General features: G+C 37.7%; 2 protein-coding genes across 7 annotated transcripts; both read left to right on the top strand.

The window, feature by feature from the left end:
- The first annotated feature begins 3 nt into the window (after positions 1 to 3).
- Positions 4 to 7,813, top strand: LOC103328701 (putative E3 ubiquitin-protein ligase SINA-like 6). The gene is made up of 2 exons (XM_008231110.2): positions 4 to 653; positions 6,749 to 7,813. The coding sequence occupies exons 1-2, from the start codon at positions 69 to 71 to the stop codon at positions 7,430 to 7,432; spliced, it is 1,269 nt and encodes a 422-aa protein (XP_008229332.2). The 5' UTR covers positions 4 to 68; the 3' UTR covers positions 7,433 to 7,813.
- Positions 7,814 to 12,932: 5,119 nt separating this feature from the next.
- LOC103328702 (protein MAINTENANCE OF MERISTEMS-like) lies at positions 12,933 to 18,391 on the top strand. Of its 6 annotated transcripts, none has more exons than XM_089050963.1 (9): positions 12,933 to 13,155; positions 14,364 to 14,497; positions 14,595 to 14,652; positions 14,754 to 14,888; positions 14,965 to 15,567; positions 15,652 to 15,795; positions 15,866 to 15,994; positions 16,651 to 16,686; positions 17,493 to 18,391. In XM_089050963.1, exons 1-9 carry the CDS (start codon positions 13,153 to 13,155, stop codon positions 17,691 to 17,693), a joined length of 1,443 nt encoding a protein of 480 aa, XP_088907089.1. In that variant the 5' UTR covers positions 12,933 to 13,152; the 3' UTR covers positions 17,694 to 18,391. The 6 variants fall into 6 exon arrangements, with proteins under 6 accessions (XP_088907089.1, XP_088907088.1, XP_088907086.1 ...); XM_089050962.1 differs by having other exon boundaries at positions 17,490 to 18,391; XM_008231112.2 differs by having other exon boundaries at positions 12,935 to 13,155; positions 17,260 to 18,391.
- Positions 18,392 to 18,986: the final 595 nt, after the last annotated feature.

Here is an 18,986-nt window from a genome sequence, read left to right as displayed (position 1 = left end):
TTGTGCGTCTAAACAGCATTACTCATTTTATTATTGGGAGACTCCGGGAGAAAGAGAGGGAGAGAGAAATGGCGAGATTCGCGTTAGGTGGAGATGAAGATGGAGAAGGCGAAGGATCCCGTATTCCCAGGCCCAAGAAGCCTCGTCTCGCTCCTAATCTCCTTCCTCAATATCCCGCAGCCCGCATCGCCATAATCGAACAACAACCACAACAGCCACCGCAACCACAATCGCAACAGCTACGGACGGTTGAGGAAGATGAAGAAGCAGATGAAGAATCCGAAGGAGAAGAAATGGAGAGTGAAGGCGAAGTAGAAGCAGACGAAGAGAGTGAAGAAGAAGATGAAGATGAAGAAGAAGAAGACGAGGAAGGAGAAGAAGAAATCACCGTTGGCTGCTTACAGCAAGTAGGAAATTCCGGCCACGTATCGGAGCTGCGGATCATCGATTTGCTTCGGCAGAACCGCACAGCACCAGCCAACCCCAAAGTTGGTTCTGCTTCGGCCAGCCTTACATCCAACGCCGGAGTCCAAGAGGGCAGTCCTCCTCCGATCTCACCCGTCACCGATGGGTCGCTTGTCTTCACCTTAGCCGACCCAGAAGTGCTTGATTGCCTCATTTGCTATGAAGCCTTGACCATCCCTGTCTTCCAGGTAAGCCCTTCTCCCAAATTTGAATAGCCATTTTCGTTTCGATTGTTGGGTCTGCGTTGAAATTCTACGGTTATCTGTGGTCTTATATGATGGTTAATTTGTTTGCTTTGATAAAATTTCCTCATTTGTTTGCTAGAATATTCAAGGATTCAATCCTGGTTGAATTTGATTTAGGATTGTGATTGTAGTTCTGTAGATTCTTATTGTTCTGAGGTTAGTGCTTGTGGCCATTTAAGGTAATTCTTGAAATAGAGTGTGGACTAGGGAGCAGGATCAGAGAAGGGTAGTGTGGATTAGCTTGGCTTGGTTATGTTAGGTTTGTGGGATTGTGGAAATGGGATTAGTTAGGTTTGTGGCACATTTTTTGTTTGCACCAACTGTCAAGAATTCTCCTGATAACAGCAAGATACTGCTCCTAGAATACACCCGCTCCAAACCAAACACTTGTAGCAGGCAAATTAAAATCTGTGTTACAAAGGTGCAGTGTAGAAAAATATGATCCACAAACTCCTCATTTTTACACAGCAAGCACACTGTGGAGAAAAACATGCATAAGGCCTTCTTCCCTGGAGCATTTCACAACTGTTTATGAACCACCAGCCACACGAAAACTTGCATTGGTTGTAACATCAGCCTTCCAAATGAACTTGAATGGTTCAAAAGGAGGATCCAATTGATGGACGACCAATTGAAGGAAGAATGATTTGCATGAAAAATTACCTGAAGGATGAACAAGCCATGATCTTTTGTCAACTCACCACTGGAGTGCAAAGAGACATAATCCATTAAAGAGGCATGATGTAAGTATTGGAAGATGATTCTCCCATCCAAATATCTTCTCAAAGTCTTACCCTAACCCCTCTACCTAACACAAACTTTACAAGAGGAGAGAAAGAACGATACCCCTGAGAGATGTACTTCCAAGGACATAAGAATGTGCTCGCAACAACTCGAGAATCCCACCCATCAAGGTGTACTTTACAAGACCCCAACTTCTTCTACTATGGCATCCAAAAATGATAAGGGACAAGGATTACCACCCAAGGGAAGACCCGAATACCTTAGTGGAAAGACACTTGGCAGTGGCACCCAAATTCTCTTTTGGTTATGAATGTTGTAACACTGTCCCACCATATCAGTAAACAATAAACATAGGTGGCTTTTCTAATTTGTACGAAAGTATTTATGGCTAGTTTATTTATTTATTTATCAGAAATGACTATTTTTTATTTTTTTTTAATAATCCATTTCTTGATATTGTATTGTAGGACTCGTTATAGAATTTTATGATCATTTGCAGGGTTTTCCTGGTCCCATGATTCAAGTTAATTTATATTTTATGAGTATATAAGGGATAGGTTTGGTTAAAAATAAGGGCAACTTGGTTTAAATGTGACACAATTAAGTAAACAGGCCGGGTTAAGGCTGACTGGGATTTGACACTTAACAAAATCACAGGGCACGGCATGAATCCATTGTCACTGCTACGTGCCTTTGGCATTCGAGAACTTTGAAACATTTGACTTTATCTGATTGTAACAGTATTCATTGCTTTTGGAAGGCAAAGCTCCCCTGTTTGAGCCAACATACTTGGTTCACTCATAAATTGTACATGGAAGGAGATTTCAGGGAATTTCCCTGACATCTTCCAAAATAGCTAATGCGAGTTTTAAGACAATTGTAAAATGCTTCTTACATTGTTAGAAGTCTTTTGTAGTTGATGCATCTGAATTTTGTTGTTGTTGGATTCTAGCGATCTTAGTGGTTATTTTTATATGATTATTAGAATTTAGATCTACCAATAAACATATATTTAGGTTAGATTGATTACCCAAGGCCAAATATTTTCATTTGGTCTCCAACACAGAAATTTAACATTGACTACCATGTTTGTTATGTTTGCTCAAACATATTTTTATTTTTATTTTGGTTTTCTTTCTTTTCCTTCAAGAAATTTTGTTTCTTACAAAAGATAAAATAAAAGAAAAAGAAGCAAGCACTGGCCATTTAAAGGTCTGGTCAGATTCAGAGTAAGAGAGGGACAGATTTGAAAGATTTGGACGTGTGTGAGAGAGAGAGAGAGAGAGAGAGACCTCACATTTTAAGAGAAATTGTTAAAAGATTTATTAAGCAAGAATAGATGATTTTGTTCAACAGAAAATTAACTGAGAGAGTTGAGAGGGTGTATAACCTCTGATGTAGGATATGGGTAAATTAGGTATTTAGGTAGTTTAGCGGAAGCGAAAACAATGGGAAAACAGAAAATAGAACAAAAGGGATAAGTCTGGAATCACTCCAGGGGTTTGTCTTCACACCAAGTAGTCTCCAATCTCTGGAAAATAAGCTTTTCTTTATATCTCAACAACTGAATTTTAAAGAACTACCAAGGGGGGTATTTCTAGCAAACTAAAACCTAGAGACAATAGGATAAAAATCCCTCACTAAAACAGAAATCCTAATCCACCAAGGAACTAAGTAAAAATAATACAAATTTATAAATAAACCCAATCCTAGACATGTATTTATAAAAAAACCCAAGCACTATTTAAACATAGAAACACACCCAAAATCAACCCCAAAGTCAACTTTTTGGGTGTGTTTATAAATGGGTTTTGAGTGTGTGTAATGATGGGTTTTGGGTGTGTTTATATGTTTAAATAGTGCTTGGGTTTTTTTATAATTTCAACCCCCATTTTGGGTGTTTTAGTGAAACAACTAGGAAACTTAAATCAAATCCTACTAAAAATCTGGAAACTAAAATCCTAGTGAAATCTGGAAAACTAGAGAATCTAGGAAACTAATAAATCAGGAAACTAACTAATGATGTCCACATCAATTCCCCCTGGCTGAAAAGATCTCGACTCCGGTGAGATAAAGCTGTAATAACATTCCAAAATGTCGGGATCAATGTGCGGCAGGTTCTCCTTTGTAATCCAAGTACTATGAGAATCTGGTCTAACTTTCACTTGACTAGGAACTTCTGCATCTTCCTTACATTCTTTAAGCGTAATGATATGTAGAGCTTTGGTTTTACCTACTTTGTCTTGCTCCTCTTTGTTTGGTATAGATTGATTCATGAGCTTGGGTTGAAGTGGCTTCATCGTGATCTTCTTTCCTTTATGGATGAACGAACATATATTTTCTTGACCCAAGATGGTAACATTGTAATCATAGATCCATGGTCTTCCCAAGAGAATGTGACTCACATCCATATCCACCACATCACACCAAACATGATCTTTGTAAGATGAAAACTGTATAGGAACGTGACATCGTTGGGTAACAGGGATAGAAGATGTATTGTCAATCCATGCTACTCTGTATGGCACAAGATGCTTCTCGGGAGACAAACCAAGACGTGAAACAGTCAGCGTTGACACCACATTGATACAACTCCCATTATCTATGACCACCTTATCTTTATCTCCAGACTTGATGTAAGTGCGGAAAATGGAAGTCCTACGCCAATCCTCAGTTTCCCTCCTAGGTTGAGCCAAAGTACATCTTACTACTGCTAATGTTGGATGAGGGACTTCAAAGTCGATTCCACAATCTTCATCAGGTTGCATAAATATCTTCCTCGAATTTACCTTGATTGTCAGCTTGTTCGTTGATGTGTATTGGGCATTGGACAGCAAAGTGTTCAAAACCTTGGCATATGTAACATCTTTGCGTTCCACCACCACGTGTATCAACTAGCACTCCTTTTCCCTTGGCAGTTTTTACTAAATTAGTCGTAGATGTTGGAGTCGTAGAACTTGGAGTCACAGATGTGCCAACATGACAATCAGATATTTGAGAATCAGTTTGCTTGACTACATTGGACGACTTTAAATACTTCTCTAATTCGTGTACCATCTGAAAAACCCTCTCTAAAGTTTTCATAGTATGTGGAATTAATTCCCTTTGAAGCTCTGGACGAAGTCTTGATCTAAACTGAGAAATATTCATCCTTCGATCTTCCCTTATGTCACATCGCAACATGAATTCCTCAAATTTTGCAATATATTCAGCAACTGGCATGTCATCTTGACGAAGAGTTTGCCACTCGTCCAACAAACTCTGTTGATAGGATAATGGTAGATATTTCTGCTTCCACCTTTCTTTTATCTCACCCCAATGGATGATTGGTTCTTCACCAGCTCCCTCTAGCTGTGTTTCAACATTGGTCCAAAACAATCCAGCTTGACCCACCAATTTTATCTTAGCAAATCTCACCCTTCGAGCTTCAGACATGTCATGCCACTCAAAGTAGCGATCCATGGTAGCTAACCAGTCGAGGAGTGCTTTAGGATTTAGCTCACCATCAAAATTAGGAGTGTCAACTTTCACTGATCTCATCACCGTTTCATCAGGGTCTTGCTCATAGCCACGATGAAAATTGTGCCTCTCTGCGTCTCAATCATTCCTTCTGTCATGACGTTGTCGATCATGATTCCTCTCTTCTCCATTCACACTTGCTTCATCATGTTGGTTAGCTGCTTCTAAGTCTGCAAGGCGACGTTCCACGAGTCTGGATCTAGTGTCCGAATCTACCACTTGCTTTGATATGTTTTCCATCATCTGAACAAGACGTTCAAAGTCCGTCTCTGGCTCGTCTGTCTTTCCAGGCTTAGTTGGAGCCATCACTTGACACACGGTGTGAAGAACAAGAAATAATCGAAAATTTTGAACCCAAGGAAAACGAAACCTAGGCTCTGATGCCAAATTTGATGTAGGATATGGGTAAATTGGGTATTTAGGTAGTTTAGCAGAAGCGAAAATAATGGGAAAACAGAAAATAAAACAAAAGGAATAAGTCTGGAATCACTCCAGGGGTTTGGCTTCACACCAAGTAGTCTCCAATCTCTGGAAAATAAGCTTTTCTTTATATCTCAACAACTGAATTTTAAAGAACTACATGGGGGTTATTTATAGCAAACTAAAACCTAGAGACAATAGGATAAAAATCCCTTACTAAAACAGAAATCCTAATCCACCAAGGAACTAAGTAAAAATAAACTAGGAAACTTAAATCTAATCCTACTAAAAATCTGGAAACTAAAATCCTAGTGAAATCTGGAAACTAATAAATCAGGAAACTAACTAATGATGTCCGCATCAACCTCCCTCTCCCATGCATTTAGGCACAATTGTTTAATTAGGCCCTACTTTGAAACTTATGGTTCGCAAGCTGATTTTTAGATTTTGCACCCCAACTCTTAGGGTTTAGTATAATTCAGAAGTTTATTCCCCTTTGTCATTTGCCTTTTAGTTAGAAATAGGACCTTTTGGTCTCTCATCTAAGTCATAAGCCTACGCAAACTCTTGTACACCACAACTGACAACGCCATGGTCCTTCACTAATGGAGCGTTTCCCAAATGAAGTTTCACATTCATGTGTGCTTGTGTGGTTTATGTTTTTCTCAGTGTTGGAAATCTCCTAGTCAAACTCGAGTCTTTTGTTTTATAATTCTAGGCATGTTGTAATTGTTGCCAAGTGTGAAGACAGTTACGCAAGATATATGAAGATTACAAACTATGGAGTTCTTTTGTTCTTTAGCTTGTTGAGTTTGACTTTTAAGCTCAAGAAAATCCTTATATTGGTTTGCTTTGTCTCTCGGCAGCTTAGATTGAGAAGCATCAGTATCAAATATAATTAGTCATATTTGTTTTTTTATCTGCATTTTCTGGGGTGAATTTTTCAGTTATCAAACGTGGCAAACAATTATCACAACATTTTAGTCTAGTATTGCCTACAAATTGAAGTTTTCTTCTTTCAACATTATGGCAACATTTATTTATTTTTAAAAAAATTATACAGGATGTTCGCTTCTAAAGTTTCTTGTTTTATTTTTCTTTAATAACCTTTTTAAGTGCAAGAGCCATAACCTTAATAATGTAAGTATCATAGGGTTAGTGATCTTTGATATTTATGATCTGAACCATTCTTAAAACAGTCTGCTACATTGCTTCTATGAAATTGAACCAAAGAGTCTAGGTATATCCTCAAGATCTGCATTATCTATTTCTATCCTGCTATCCAAGCTCTTCATTCATGTCTTAAGTTTATTCATTTAACCTGCTAACTTTTGCATGCTTTCTTGGAAATTCAGTGTGAAAATGGGCATATAGCTTGCTCCTCTTGCTGCACCAAGAGTAAAAATAAATGCCCCTCCTGTTCCTGGCCCATTGGCTATAATCGTTGCCGGGCCATTGAGAAGATTCTGGAATCAATTAGAATTTCATGCCAAAACATCACGCATGGCTGCAAAGAAGTGGTAACTTACAATAAAAAAAATGAACATGAAAAGGCATGTGTGTATTCACCTTGTTCATGCCCCCTTTCAGGCTGCAACTTTATCTCTTCAAGCAAGCAGTTATACCTACACTTCACCGTTAGTCATGTGGATTATGCAACACGCTTCCTGTATGGCATCAATTTTTCCATCACCTTAAATATTAAGGACAAATTTCTTGTTCTCCAAGAAAAGAGAGAAGGTATATTATTTATCCTTGACAATCATGCTGAAAAACTTGGAAATTTAGTGTCGCTTTGTTGTATTCAACCCATCTTCAAGGGAGGCTTCTACTATGACCTTCTTGCTAAAACCAACGAAAGTTCTCTCAGATTCCAGTCCTTCACAAAGAACTCTGCAGGCCAGGTTATTAGCCCTTCTTCAACAGGTTACTTTATAATCCCTAGTGATTTTTTCAGTTCTGGCAAGCTCCACATGGATCTCTGCATATGGCGTAATGGTCAATGCCCAGCATCCTTTCAAAGTATTGGTGTTGCTTAAAATAAGTTGTACTATCAAAGGAATGGCATTGTGCTGGAAAGGATCTGGTGTTTTACATATTTATAAACGTCACAAAAGATGCCTTGTTCTTTTCTTGTTCTGGACTTCACATCTTGTTATTTTACTGCACACACACAAACCAGACACCAGTATATGCCCGTATGTTATACCTCTTGGTAAAATGGGTACTTATGCTGAGTTGTAGCTTTACTGCACCTATCTTTTCTGTATATATACTTTTGTTGCGTGATAAGACGTAACGACACTGGAAAAGTTATGTTTGAGTGTTGAAGGTGGAATTCCAAATCATGTATTATGTTAAAAGGAAAAAAGAAAGTAGGATTTCAGACAAAGTAAAGCATTATTATTTGCTACTGGTAATTAGGACTGCATTTAAATTCAATCAGTGTCATTTTTGTCGTAAGATTGAAGGTAAATTAAAATGGTTAAGAACAAGTTCTGTTTATCTTTATTTTGAAGGTATTAATATTTGTATTATGTTTCTACATGAAGCTTACTGAATCTCTGGTTCTATGCCATTTTATTCTTGGTCTCTGCTTCTGTTTTAATTTGTTGTGATTAGAAACAGTTAAACTGGAAAGGTAATATTCTTTGTTCATCAAGTTAGCAGAGAACCATTAGTTGCCAACTTGCATCTGTCAGCTATACTGGGTTACACATGGCCCAACGAACTACATTTTAAACCTGAATAGTATAGCCTCTTCATTGAAATGATTTGACCCACACTACTCGAAGAAAAGTTGGGCCTTATATACTACCATGACCAACTAACTTAATCCACGTTTGCGTTATAGAATATGGGGTTATTGACCGAAATGGCTCTCCAATTATTGCTCCAGTATCATTTTGGTCTACCAACTAAAATTTTCATTTCAGTGGTCCTTTAACTTTTCATTTGGTGTCAAAATGGTCCTACTGTCAAAGTTTGTCAATTTTAGGGTTAAATTGAGGGGTAAAACTGTCCGTCCATATAAACTAAACTCCATCTCAGCTCTCTGCTCTCCCCTTCCCTCACCTCCCTTATGTTTTTTTTTTCTCATCTACAATAACATAAACAGCAACCAACACAATTTTTGAAAACCAAATCAAAGAAGTAGAGTGTGTTCAGCGTCCCTTGCTCTTGAGTTTTGGGCGATATCATTTCCTCAAATTTTTTGCCCAAATTAGAATCTTGGGGCTTGGGGTGGGGCAATGGGGCTATGGGTTGGGTGGGGATGAGGTGGTCAGTCACGAGGAGAATAAGCAGAGGGGTGTGTTGGGGGAGGTTGCAGAGTTGGCATGTGAGGCAGTCTTTTTGTATAAATCTGGGTTTGTTTACTCTTTTAAAAAATTTGTTATTTTATTTTTGTATTTATTAATTTAAACAATAGAGAATTATTATTATTATTAAACAATAAAATTGACAAACTTTAACGGTAGGACCGTTTTGATACCAAATGTGTTGGCGAGTCCTTACTTAATTAGGATTTTGGTTCTTTATTTCATTATAATTTTGGTTACTTACCAATTATTATTTAGTATTATTGTAAAAAAGATTTACTTCCTATTGTAATTTAGATATATTTCCTATTTTATTGAGGGTTAACACATCTTTGTACTTGTATAAATACCTCTATATTGGAGAAGAATAATAATATGAGCGTATCTGAGCATAATTGAATATTTGCCATACTTTGTTTGACATGGTATCAGAGCCAGGTTCCTAACCTGTAATAACCTCTGCCAAATTGAGAGTTGTCGGCACTCCTCATTCCTAACCCATCGTTTGTCTTCATCTTATATAGTCATCTTCTTTTGTTCATCCTCTCATATGTATTTTCACCGCACCTAGCCTTCACATGCTTCTGTGCTACTGTTCTAAATTTTTTATTTTTCATCTTTGTATGCTAGATGGTCTTTCTTGATGTCTCAGCTTCTCTATCTTTGAAACTTCATAACAAGTCTCTTTACTCCGTGAGCCTCGTCATTGCTCACTGAGCTGTTGCTTTCCTCCGCGAGCCTTGTCACCGCTTGCCGAGCCTTTCCTTTGATTGTTCTACTGGTCTCTATCTTATTCGGCTGCTCTCTTAAGTTGCCTTTCAGCTTCTCAGTTTTGAGCACCATTTCTCTGTTTCTCTCTTTGCTCTATTTATCTCTCTTTTATTTATGTTTATCTCTCTTTTATTTATGTTTATCTCTTTTGTTTGTCTATGCCCAATGGCTGGTGTTTGTTGTGTTCTTTCCCTACGCCATCGCTCCATCTCTGTCACTCTAGCCTTTCTCGTTGGGTGTTTATTATTTATTTTTCTATCTCCTTTCTTTTTGCCCTTATGCTTATTTCCTTCTACCTTTGGCCCCTTTCCAATATTCATCCATTTCTCTGTCTGTCTATTTCCTCACAGACACCTTTCTTTGTCATTATTTTCCTTCAATCACAGCATTAGTCTCTCATTTTTTTCGGTTCTAGCACCTCACTTTCTTCCACTAGTTTCTTTTTATAAACTGTTACATACAATTTCCCATGCTTTACTTTTTAATATCTTTAGTTTCTTCCTCTTTGATCTACCGATGTGGTTTCCCCTGTTATGCATCCGAACTCTTTTCATGTCCTCTCTGTTTCTCATCTTTTTTTTTTTACCAACCTTTTCCATTTTGTTGTTCTCTTACTACATTATCTCTTGCTTTCACAGCTCCCTTATATAATATTGCTTTCCTTTGATGGGCACTCTATCTATTCCTATTCCACACATGAAGGGTTTTTTTTTTCGGTGTCCTTTGCTCTTATTCCCGTTTGAGCACCTTATCTTTGTCTTTGTCTCTGTTCATGATTTGCTGGGTTTCCTCCCTTACTATTCTCCTTTTATGAAGTTTTTTCTTCATGGGATAGCCACATGCTACCTCCTTCCCCTCTTGCATTTGTTTCCGCCACGAGACTGGCATGTTTGAGTCTCTTTACTTATTTCAATTTCTCTTCTTCCAAATCTCGACCCTTTACCAGTGCCAGATTTGATGGGGAGATAGATGCAACTTTATTTGGGTGCTGCAACTTTATTTTTCGGTGTTTCTTTCTCCAAATCTCGACTCTCATACATCGTCATATTTGAGGGGGAGTGACACCACTGCTCATCTATTCTGCTGCAATTCAGCTACCTATTTGCCATGGCTGATTCTTCTACATCTAAGCGTCAATCAGCTTATGTTTTTTAAGTGCCACTTCTCTTATGGTTCCGATGACCCCTTCTCTTTAGGGGGAGAGGGGGGAGTGAAGAGAAGTTGTCTATGTAATAATGGAAGTATTTGTCATTGTTATTGATGTTGACTACTATGTCCTTTGCCGGTGCCAGTATCGTTGCTCATACATGTTGGGTCTCTTGCTGGGGACAATGTTATTGCTCCTGCCTATTATGACTGTTGCTGGGGACAATGTTGATGATGCATGTTATGTCCCCGCCTTGTTACTCTTGCTGGTGCCGTGCTTTGTATTGCTATTGTTGGTGCCGATATTGTTGCTCATGCCTTTGCTGGTGTGTTTTCGTTGTGGTCACGCCCGTTGACATTGCCTTGCTCTTGACTTTCTTTGCCTTACCTTACCTTATTTTTTTCAAGGTTTGGCTTTACCTTGCCATGCTTTACCATGCTTTGCCTTACCTTTCCTTACTCTATTTTTTTAGGGTTTGGTTTTTGCCTTACCTATTGTCGTACTCACAGGGTTTCTGTGTTCTGCCTTATCTACTGCCGTGCTCACAGGATTTCTATGTTCTGCCTTACCTATTGCCGTGCTCACAGAGTTTCTGTGTTCTGCTATGTGCCATATTTTTTAGGGTCTGCTCTTGTGTTTCCATTGCCAACTTTGCTTTAGTTTGTCACTTGTTTCACTCGTGGTTGACGAAAAGACCTTCTCTACAATTGGTGCTTCTCAAGTATGGTGTTCTATGACTCGCTTGTCAAGTTGGGTGTGAGAAATATCTTTGCCCAACTTGAGGGGGAGTGTTGGTGAGTCCTTACTTAGTTAGGATTTTGGTTCCTTATTTCATTATAATTTTGGTTACTTACCAATTATTATTTAGTCCTATTGTAATAGAGATTTACTTCCTATTGTAATTTAGATATATTTCCTATTTTATTTAGGGTTAACACATCTTTGTACTTGTCAATACCTCCATATTGGAGAAGAATAATAATATGAATGTATCTGAGCATAACTGAATATTTGCCTTACTCTGTTTGACAAAATGAAGAGTTTAAGGACCATTGAAATGAAAATTTTAGTTGATGAACCAAAATGATACTAGAGCAATAGTTGAGGGACTATTTTGATCAATAACCCTAGAATCTAAATTATAAATAAGACCTTATAATACGTCCTGTCAGCTCTGAATTGTACATTTTATTTTATTATTTTTTATAAGTCGTGCAATGTTTATTTAGTACATCTGGTGTACGGCATCAGGTTTTGATTAAAAGAAATAAACTATTGAGAATACCGAACCAAAGATTTAGTACATGTGTTCTAATTTGGATTTGATTCTATACACCGCATTAATATTATAGCATGTAATGAATTATATTCACTGAATAATCTTTTCCTAAGAGAGTTCACATGTGGGCAACCCGCTTTGATATCATGAAGGAAATTGAGGTTCCACCCAAAAACTAATTGGCAATGGGGGGAGTAGCCCAACTCCTTATAAGCCCTTGCTAGGTTTCTTAACTTTCCAATGTGGGACTCTTTACCTTCACATTCTCACAAGGTTAACATGCTCAGTTAAATGATACAAAAAGCAACCATCTTCAAGTCTATATACAAAATGTTTACTTACAAATTATACATGAAATGGGTATTGGAAAAGTATATGGTTTCCAAAAGCATCTAACGAAAAATAAATTTCATGTCCCTAAAAAACATGAGGAGTTCTACTTTGTGGTTTGGGGCATGTAACAGTTTGATCCATATCTTTTAAAATTGACAAAAACAACCCTTAAAATTACAAATTATTATTCAATATCGGGAGATTCTCTAATAAGTATTTTATTTTAAGGATTTGTCACATATTTCTAATCTTGGTCGTTGAATTACATTCATTAAATGTATTGGTAGGCTTTAAGATGCAATCCAACGACCGAAATTAGAAGTATGTAACCAATCCTTAACTTAAATAGTTATTGGAGAATGTCTCATATCATTAACCCTCCAATCCGTATGTCAAACTATCAAGTTAACCAATTTTTTGTTGAGCATGACACTTCTTGGACTCATTTTTCGGTTATGTGGGTACCATATTAGATTTTTCTATAAAAAGAAAAAGAAAAAAAGGTTCTTATTCATTAGTTCATGTAACATTGAGCTGACAGGCGGAAGAGTGAATGGTATAACAATTTGTTGTACAAGTGTGAGTTTTATCAAATTTTAAAAGATAGGGACCAAACTATTATATGCCCATAACTATGTGGGTGGAAAGTCTAATTAGCTAAAAAATAAAGTTCAAGAAGAGCGTTGCAGCTTACCACATAGGACACAAAAAGCTACGACTTCGCAGCTGAGAAATGCGACAGGAAAAGGAAACTCCATAGCAAACAGAAATCCATTTCGTTTCCTCCTCCTCCGATTCTCACTAGAATTCAGCAAGCCCTCATCGCTCTCTTGAAACCCTAGCTCTTCTTTAATTCGCATTTCCAGTTCACTCTACTTGATCTCAACCACAGGCTCCAGTTCTCCGAAAATGGTTCGGCTTCTCTCACTTTGCACCATTCTATTATAAATGGTGTATGATGTTGTTTGCTTCATAACTGGTTTTTCGTATAATTAAGATAGTGTGGTATTGGTGGAATTGTAATTGCATGAGAACCCTGAAAAGCATTTGGTAAGCCTTTTAGGCAAACACTGTGAATGTGTTTGGATTGTTTGATATGTGAATTGCATTGCATTAGGTTGTTAGTTTTAGCCAAAAGATAAATAGGAATACTTGGAAGTTGGAACCCAATTATCTTATTGTGGGTAATTCTTGAGCACTGGGGTTTTTGTACCTCTTGCTATTCTACTAACTTTGCTTTTAAGCATCCTATATTCTGTAAAGTTTCAATTTTTAATTTGTGGAGCAAATCTAAGACTTCTGACTTCTTTAGGGAAACAAAGGGAAGACACTTTCACAACTTCTACTGATCTAACTAAGCAGTAGCCTCACATTAAATGTTAAAGAACATTACAGCTACTTGATAAATCATGATGCTCCGAATATAAAGACATTTGTTCCACTCAGTAAACAATGGGTTGATAGATCTTGGAACAAAATAGGTTTGTCATTTTAAGCAATGCTGTGGTGGTGCTGGGGAAGGGGTATGTCCTAGTCCTTGCTCTGTGTCTTGCTTCCAAAATTATGCACAGTAGGCCTGCTGCTTATGGAAACATGTTGTTTTCGAGGTGGAGCAGAGAATAAGGGATAAATGGCGTAGGAACATTTTTAATACTGGAAATTCAATATACATAGCTTAAGATTTGTAAAAACTGCCTATATCACATTATTTATGATGTTTTTGAATCTTTCTGCCAGTTCTGTGTATGAAAATGTGGCGAGTCTTTGCAGGCATCATCATAACTGAAGTCTTCTGGAAGTATAATTAATATCCCAGATAATCATAAACTTTAAACACATAGAGACATGCATGCATACAGTTTCCCTTTTGAAAATGTAAGCCTGGGTTTTACAATCATCTATGCTGTTTAAGTAATTTTTTCCATAGGTACATCCAAAGTTTTTTTTGGAAAGTGAATGAATCATGATAATTGTCCTTGTTGTATTGGTTTGCTTATATAAGAAACACATTTACTTCTATACCTTTTTTTTTTAAGTTACATATATTTCAGAAATTCAAATTTGTTTGCCTGTTTGTTTCAGTTTGGTTTTATACTTCTTTTCTAAATACAAACCTCTAGGTGTCATGTGAAGGAGATATCATGTTGGTAAAAAGAAATGCTGAAGAGAATGTTGTGTTAGAAGGAAAGAGGAAAAGGAAGAAGAAGAAGCAAGTTACCACTCCTCGTCCTGCGTGCTCATGGGTGTATTTTAGGTAACAATCAATTTCTTTCACTTGAATTCATTCTGTATTAGCATATGCCTCTTTCTCCTTGTGTACTGGCTTGCTAATGTTGAAATCAACTATTTAGCCGAGACTTTATCAAGGAATACAGCGCTTCGCATCCTGAATCCTCTGGCCTTAAAGCTGTGAGCCTCTTTCTGTTCACTCGCAAAATGTTTGGCAGTGTGTAATTTACTTTGATAATAAAATTAAAACATAATAAGGCATCGTGACCTTTTCATTTCAGGCCACGAAGGCAGCTTCAGATGCATGGAAGTCTATGAGCCTTGAGGAGAAAGCAAAATACACAATGCGTTCTCGTGAAGTGTGGGATAACTACTTGAGTACAGCCCCCACCCGTACCCCTAAGCCAAGAAAGCAGGTACCAATTATTTTTCTGGTGACAGTTGTTTATTTGTTCATTGGATTGGGCGAATCTTACAGCTTTGACAATGCAGGCTAAACTAGTCACAAGATGCTCTCCTGGCCGCTTATTCAATGTGATACAGCGCCTCACAACTGAACAAAAGGCTGCCGTGAAGAGCATGGGTTTTGGGAGCCTTCTTGACCTTAGATGCCGAACTCTCCGCCGCAGCTTGTGTCTTTGGCTACTGGAGAGGTTTGACACTACACAACGTAGCTTGGAGATTTGTGGAGAACGTATTCCTTTAACACCAAAAGATGTCGAGCTTGTGATGGGATTAGCAGCTAGTGGGAAGGATGTGGTAAACTCAGGGCCTGATGACTTGATTGCGGACTTGCGGCACAGTTATGATGCTACAAATCATGGTATTTCAGTCAGGCTCCTAGAAGAGAGGTTGGCAGAGCCTGAAGCAGGAGAGGAATTTAAGAGATCATTCGTCCTCTATGCGTTGGGCACTCTTCTGTCCCCAACAGCAAGGTTGGATGTCAGCCCTTCATTCCTTCACTTCTTGACGAATATGGATGTTGTCCACCAGTATAATTGGGGGAAGTTCTTACTCGACCGGCTAGTTTGTGAGGTATCTCGTTTTCATCAAGGGAAGCAACGTGCAGTTGGTGGCTGTCTTCTGTTTCTCCAGGTAAAATAGACTCTTAAAAATGCGTTCATCTTAGTTATTGGACACATACCAAACTTTATTTTCTGAAATCTTATATCTTCTCAGCTCTTTTATTATGAAAGTATCTCTGTTGAGGAAAATGGTGCCTTGGCCCCTGCTGTTGTTCCATTCCTATCTTCATGGGGCGAGGACGAGATTACTGAAAGGGAGAAGCGGGAAAGAGAGCTTGGTGGTTATGGATGTGGGGAGGTACATTTACATTTTGGAAGTTTGATACTAAGCCATATATGGGGTTGTCATACTTGCTGCTCCTTTGCAGGTGGTATGTAGGGAGAGGTGTTTTGATTTGGATTCTTGCGAGTTTATAGGTCAATTGGATAGGCCACCAGAATGCAATATAAGTAGTGGGGTTGAGCATGATACTCCCTTTGAGCATAAGGAGAATCAGGTAATGACGGATGGATTATGCTAAATTGTTTTATTTTAGCATTAGGCAGAAGCTTACAGCAATAACAACAACAACAACTACTATTGTTATGGGATTTCTTTGATATGGTTATATGTATAGGGCTTCACACTTGTGGCATATTGGTAAATTCTGCATAAAAAGTTATTCTTTGTCCTGTCTTCTGTATTGGGGCAGACAGTGTTCAATGCCCTTGGGGACATGGTTGTTGTTTTCTCATGGATGGACTACAAGAAACCACATTTATGCATCATTCATTTTCAAGCTGGGAAGAAAAATTGATATAATTGTTTTCCCTGTGTGTGTGTTTATCAGATGGTGCAACTGGAAAGTGACAAACAAGAAACCTCGTTAAGAGGCACTCCCAAAAACAATATATTAGCTTTTCAGGTTCATAATGTCAAGGAAGATATGTCGGTAAATAATTACAACAGAAAAAAGAGTTGGTTAGAGCTAAACATTTTTCTTCCCAGCTTGAAAATGAATGATGCATAAATGTGGTTTCTTGTAGTCCATCCATGAGAAAACAACAACCATGTCACTTTCCAGTTTGTCCCTTTTACTCTTTTGTTACTGTTTAATATATATCAATTATAGGAAAAGAGTTACATAAATACTTATGCTTGTATATTTTATAGGTTGAAGAACAGGTTGGTGAATTTACTTTGGAGGAGGTAATGATGATTTTATCTGTTAGTCATTTTTAAGCTTTTCTGATATTTTCTCTGTGTATTTCGTGTACATATTGGTGAAGTAACAGATGACCCTGACTGCAAAAAAAAAAAAAAAAAAAGAAGTAAAGAAATACAGATCATCCTGCCATGGAAAGTTTGAGGAAAAGGACAAAAAAGGAAACAAAAATAGAAATACGGCAAATATATATATTTTTTATATCCATCGTCCTGGTCTGTTGTTTCCTATAAGGTGATTTCCTTGTTAGAGATCTCTTCCCAGGGTTAGTGTAAGTGTAACAGCAGAAATTCTTGGGACATTTGCAGTGTCTGATAATCTAAGTCGTAAATTCTGGGTTTCTTCATCAAACAGGCTTTGAAGGATCTTAATCTAATAGGCTCTAAAGAGAAAAGAAAATGACAGAGAAAAAAAAATAATTTTATTCACTAGGATGTCTTGGTTGCACAAGTAAATAAATAGGTCGTAAATTCTATAGCATGAGTTTTGAAGTTTTAACTGTTTTGTCCCGCATCATCTTATGACATTGTCAGCAATCATTTTGTTTATTTCTACAGGAAAATATGCTAGTGTTTGTTAGGAATAAGGACATAGTGTGTGGTGAGATTGAACTAGTAGTTGAATCAGTCAGAAAACAATGCCGGAACAGAGATTATGGGTGTGATGAAATAGTGGATTATATGAAGAATAATGACCATGAAGAAACATGCATCTATGGACCATGTTCATGCCCCCTTCCAGACTGCAACTTTGTTAGCTCATCTGAACAGTTGTCACTGCATTTCAGCAGCAAGCATTGGGATTCTGGAAGGCGTTTCAGATACAACACCCCTTTAGCTGTCTCGTTGGGGATAAACGAAGAATTTCTTGTTCTTCAAGCAGAGGAGGATGGCGCTCTCTTTCTCCTCAACAAGGGTACAGAAAGTATTGGAAACAGAGTCATGATAACTTCCATCAGACCAATATCTTCAGAAGAAAGGTTCGCATATAACCTAGTATCAGGACGGGGAAACAGTTCTCTCAGATTCAAATCAGTGACAGAAAACTTTCCAGGCCGGGTGGAAGGGTTCCCCCAAATGGATTTTCTTCTGGTTCCATTTTGTTTCTTCACTTCGTCTGGGCAACTCAACTTAGAAGTATGTATACAGAATACCACAGAACTCACTGCAGATTGCCCTTGATTGAATTATTCATTCTTAAGGTTGCAGTACAGGACTCAACTAATAATATCACTTAAGCTGTCATTATGTGCATGTTAGGGTTTTTGGAAATTGACCTTGTAAGCGACTAAGTGTAAAACAGTACACCAAATGCAGTTCACCTCCCATAGTTTAGTCTTGACAGGTTTGCCTGAGAATTGATCTGCCTATAGACTACAGGTAACCGGATCTTTATAGTCACCCCACTACTTGGAAACTCTGTGAGGACTATTGTTGTATGCTTTCTTCGGTGACATGCTGATCTGTATATATGATAGGATGAAAAATCAATTAGGAGTTAGGGTCTAGAGGCTACTGGGAAATGATGTTGAGGCGATTGGTACCCTGTACTGAACCTCTTGAGATATGTTTCTTCTACAATATGGTATGTTTTTCAAAATTACTGGGAAAAAAAGTCTGCAACAATACTATTGATGCTGTATTAAATTGTTACATTTATTTCTTAACGAAGTACAGAGGTATAACGGTAGAGTGCATGTTGTAGATGCTTTGATAATTTTTAGCTTTCTTTGTTTTGTTCAATTCCACGAAAGCTATTCTCCCTGGAAGTGGTACTACTGACCTTATTGTGTGAGGACTGAGGTCCCATAAAAGCCCTGTCCCATGGAAGAACTTCTTGTGGTCCGATGAGTGAATCTCGGTCTTGCAAGTATCATTTCATTCAGAATAAAATGCGATCTATGCTTCTGGCTTATATTTGTATTTAATAATGTGGTTATCACTCTCATAGGGGGCTAATTTGCATGATAAGAGAAATAAACACATAGTTGTATTCAACCGTTTGTAAGGAAGAATTGGTCCATTTGGATTTTTCCAAAGTGAGACAGAAGAACTTCCCATGGTCCTCACGGTATTTTCTGAATCTTGGACACATGTCGAGATTTAGGCCGATGAGTGAATTCAGTCCCAAAAGTATCATTTCATTCCTTAAAGAATATATATATATATATATATATTTTTTTTTTCTGCTACTGCCATACATTAATTTATGCCCCTTTTTAAACTCCAAAACCAATAATGTTTCTTCTGCATATATATAGAACAAGAGACCAGTACACATCTAT

This window comes from Prunus mume, linkage group LG4 (genome assembly GCF_029339155.1).
Source record: "Prunus mume cultivar Tortuosa linkage group LG4, ASM2933915v1, whole genome shotgun sequence".
Lineage (NCBI taxonomy): Eukaryota > Viridiplantae > Streptophyta > Magnoliopsida > Rosales > Rosaceae > Prunus > Prunus mume.
Note: the sequence above shows the minus strand (reverse complement) of the source record. Positions and strands in the feature narration are given on the sequence as shown.

Bases quoted from the DNA above. Each gene is read 5' to 3' on its own strand.
- LOC103328702 (XM_008231112.2), top strand. The intron at 14,498-14,594 runs GTAACAATCAAT...TCAACTATTTAG, and splicing joins TGCTCATGGGTGTATTTTAG to CCGAGACTTTATCAAGGAAT. The intron at 14,889-14,964 runs GTACCAATTATT...TTGACAATGCAG, and splicing joins CCCCTAAGCCAAGAAAGCAG to GCTAAACTAGTCACAAGATG.
- LOC103328701 (XM_008231110.2), top strand. From the start codon at position 69: ATGGCGAGATTCGCGTTAGGTGGAGATGAAGATGGAGAAGGCGAAGGA. The intron at 654-6,748 runs GTAAGCCCTTCT...TTGGAAATTCAG, and splicing joins TGACCATCCCTGTCTTCCAG to TGTGAAAATGGGCATATAGC.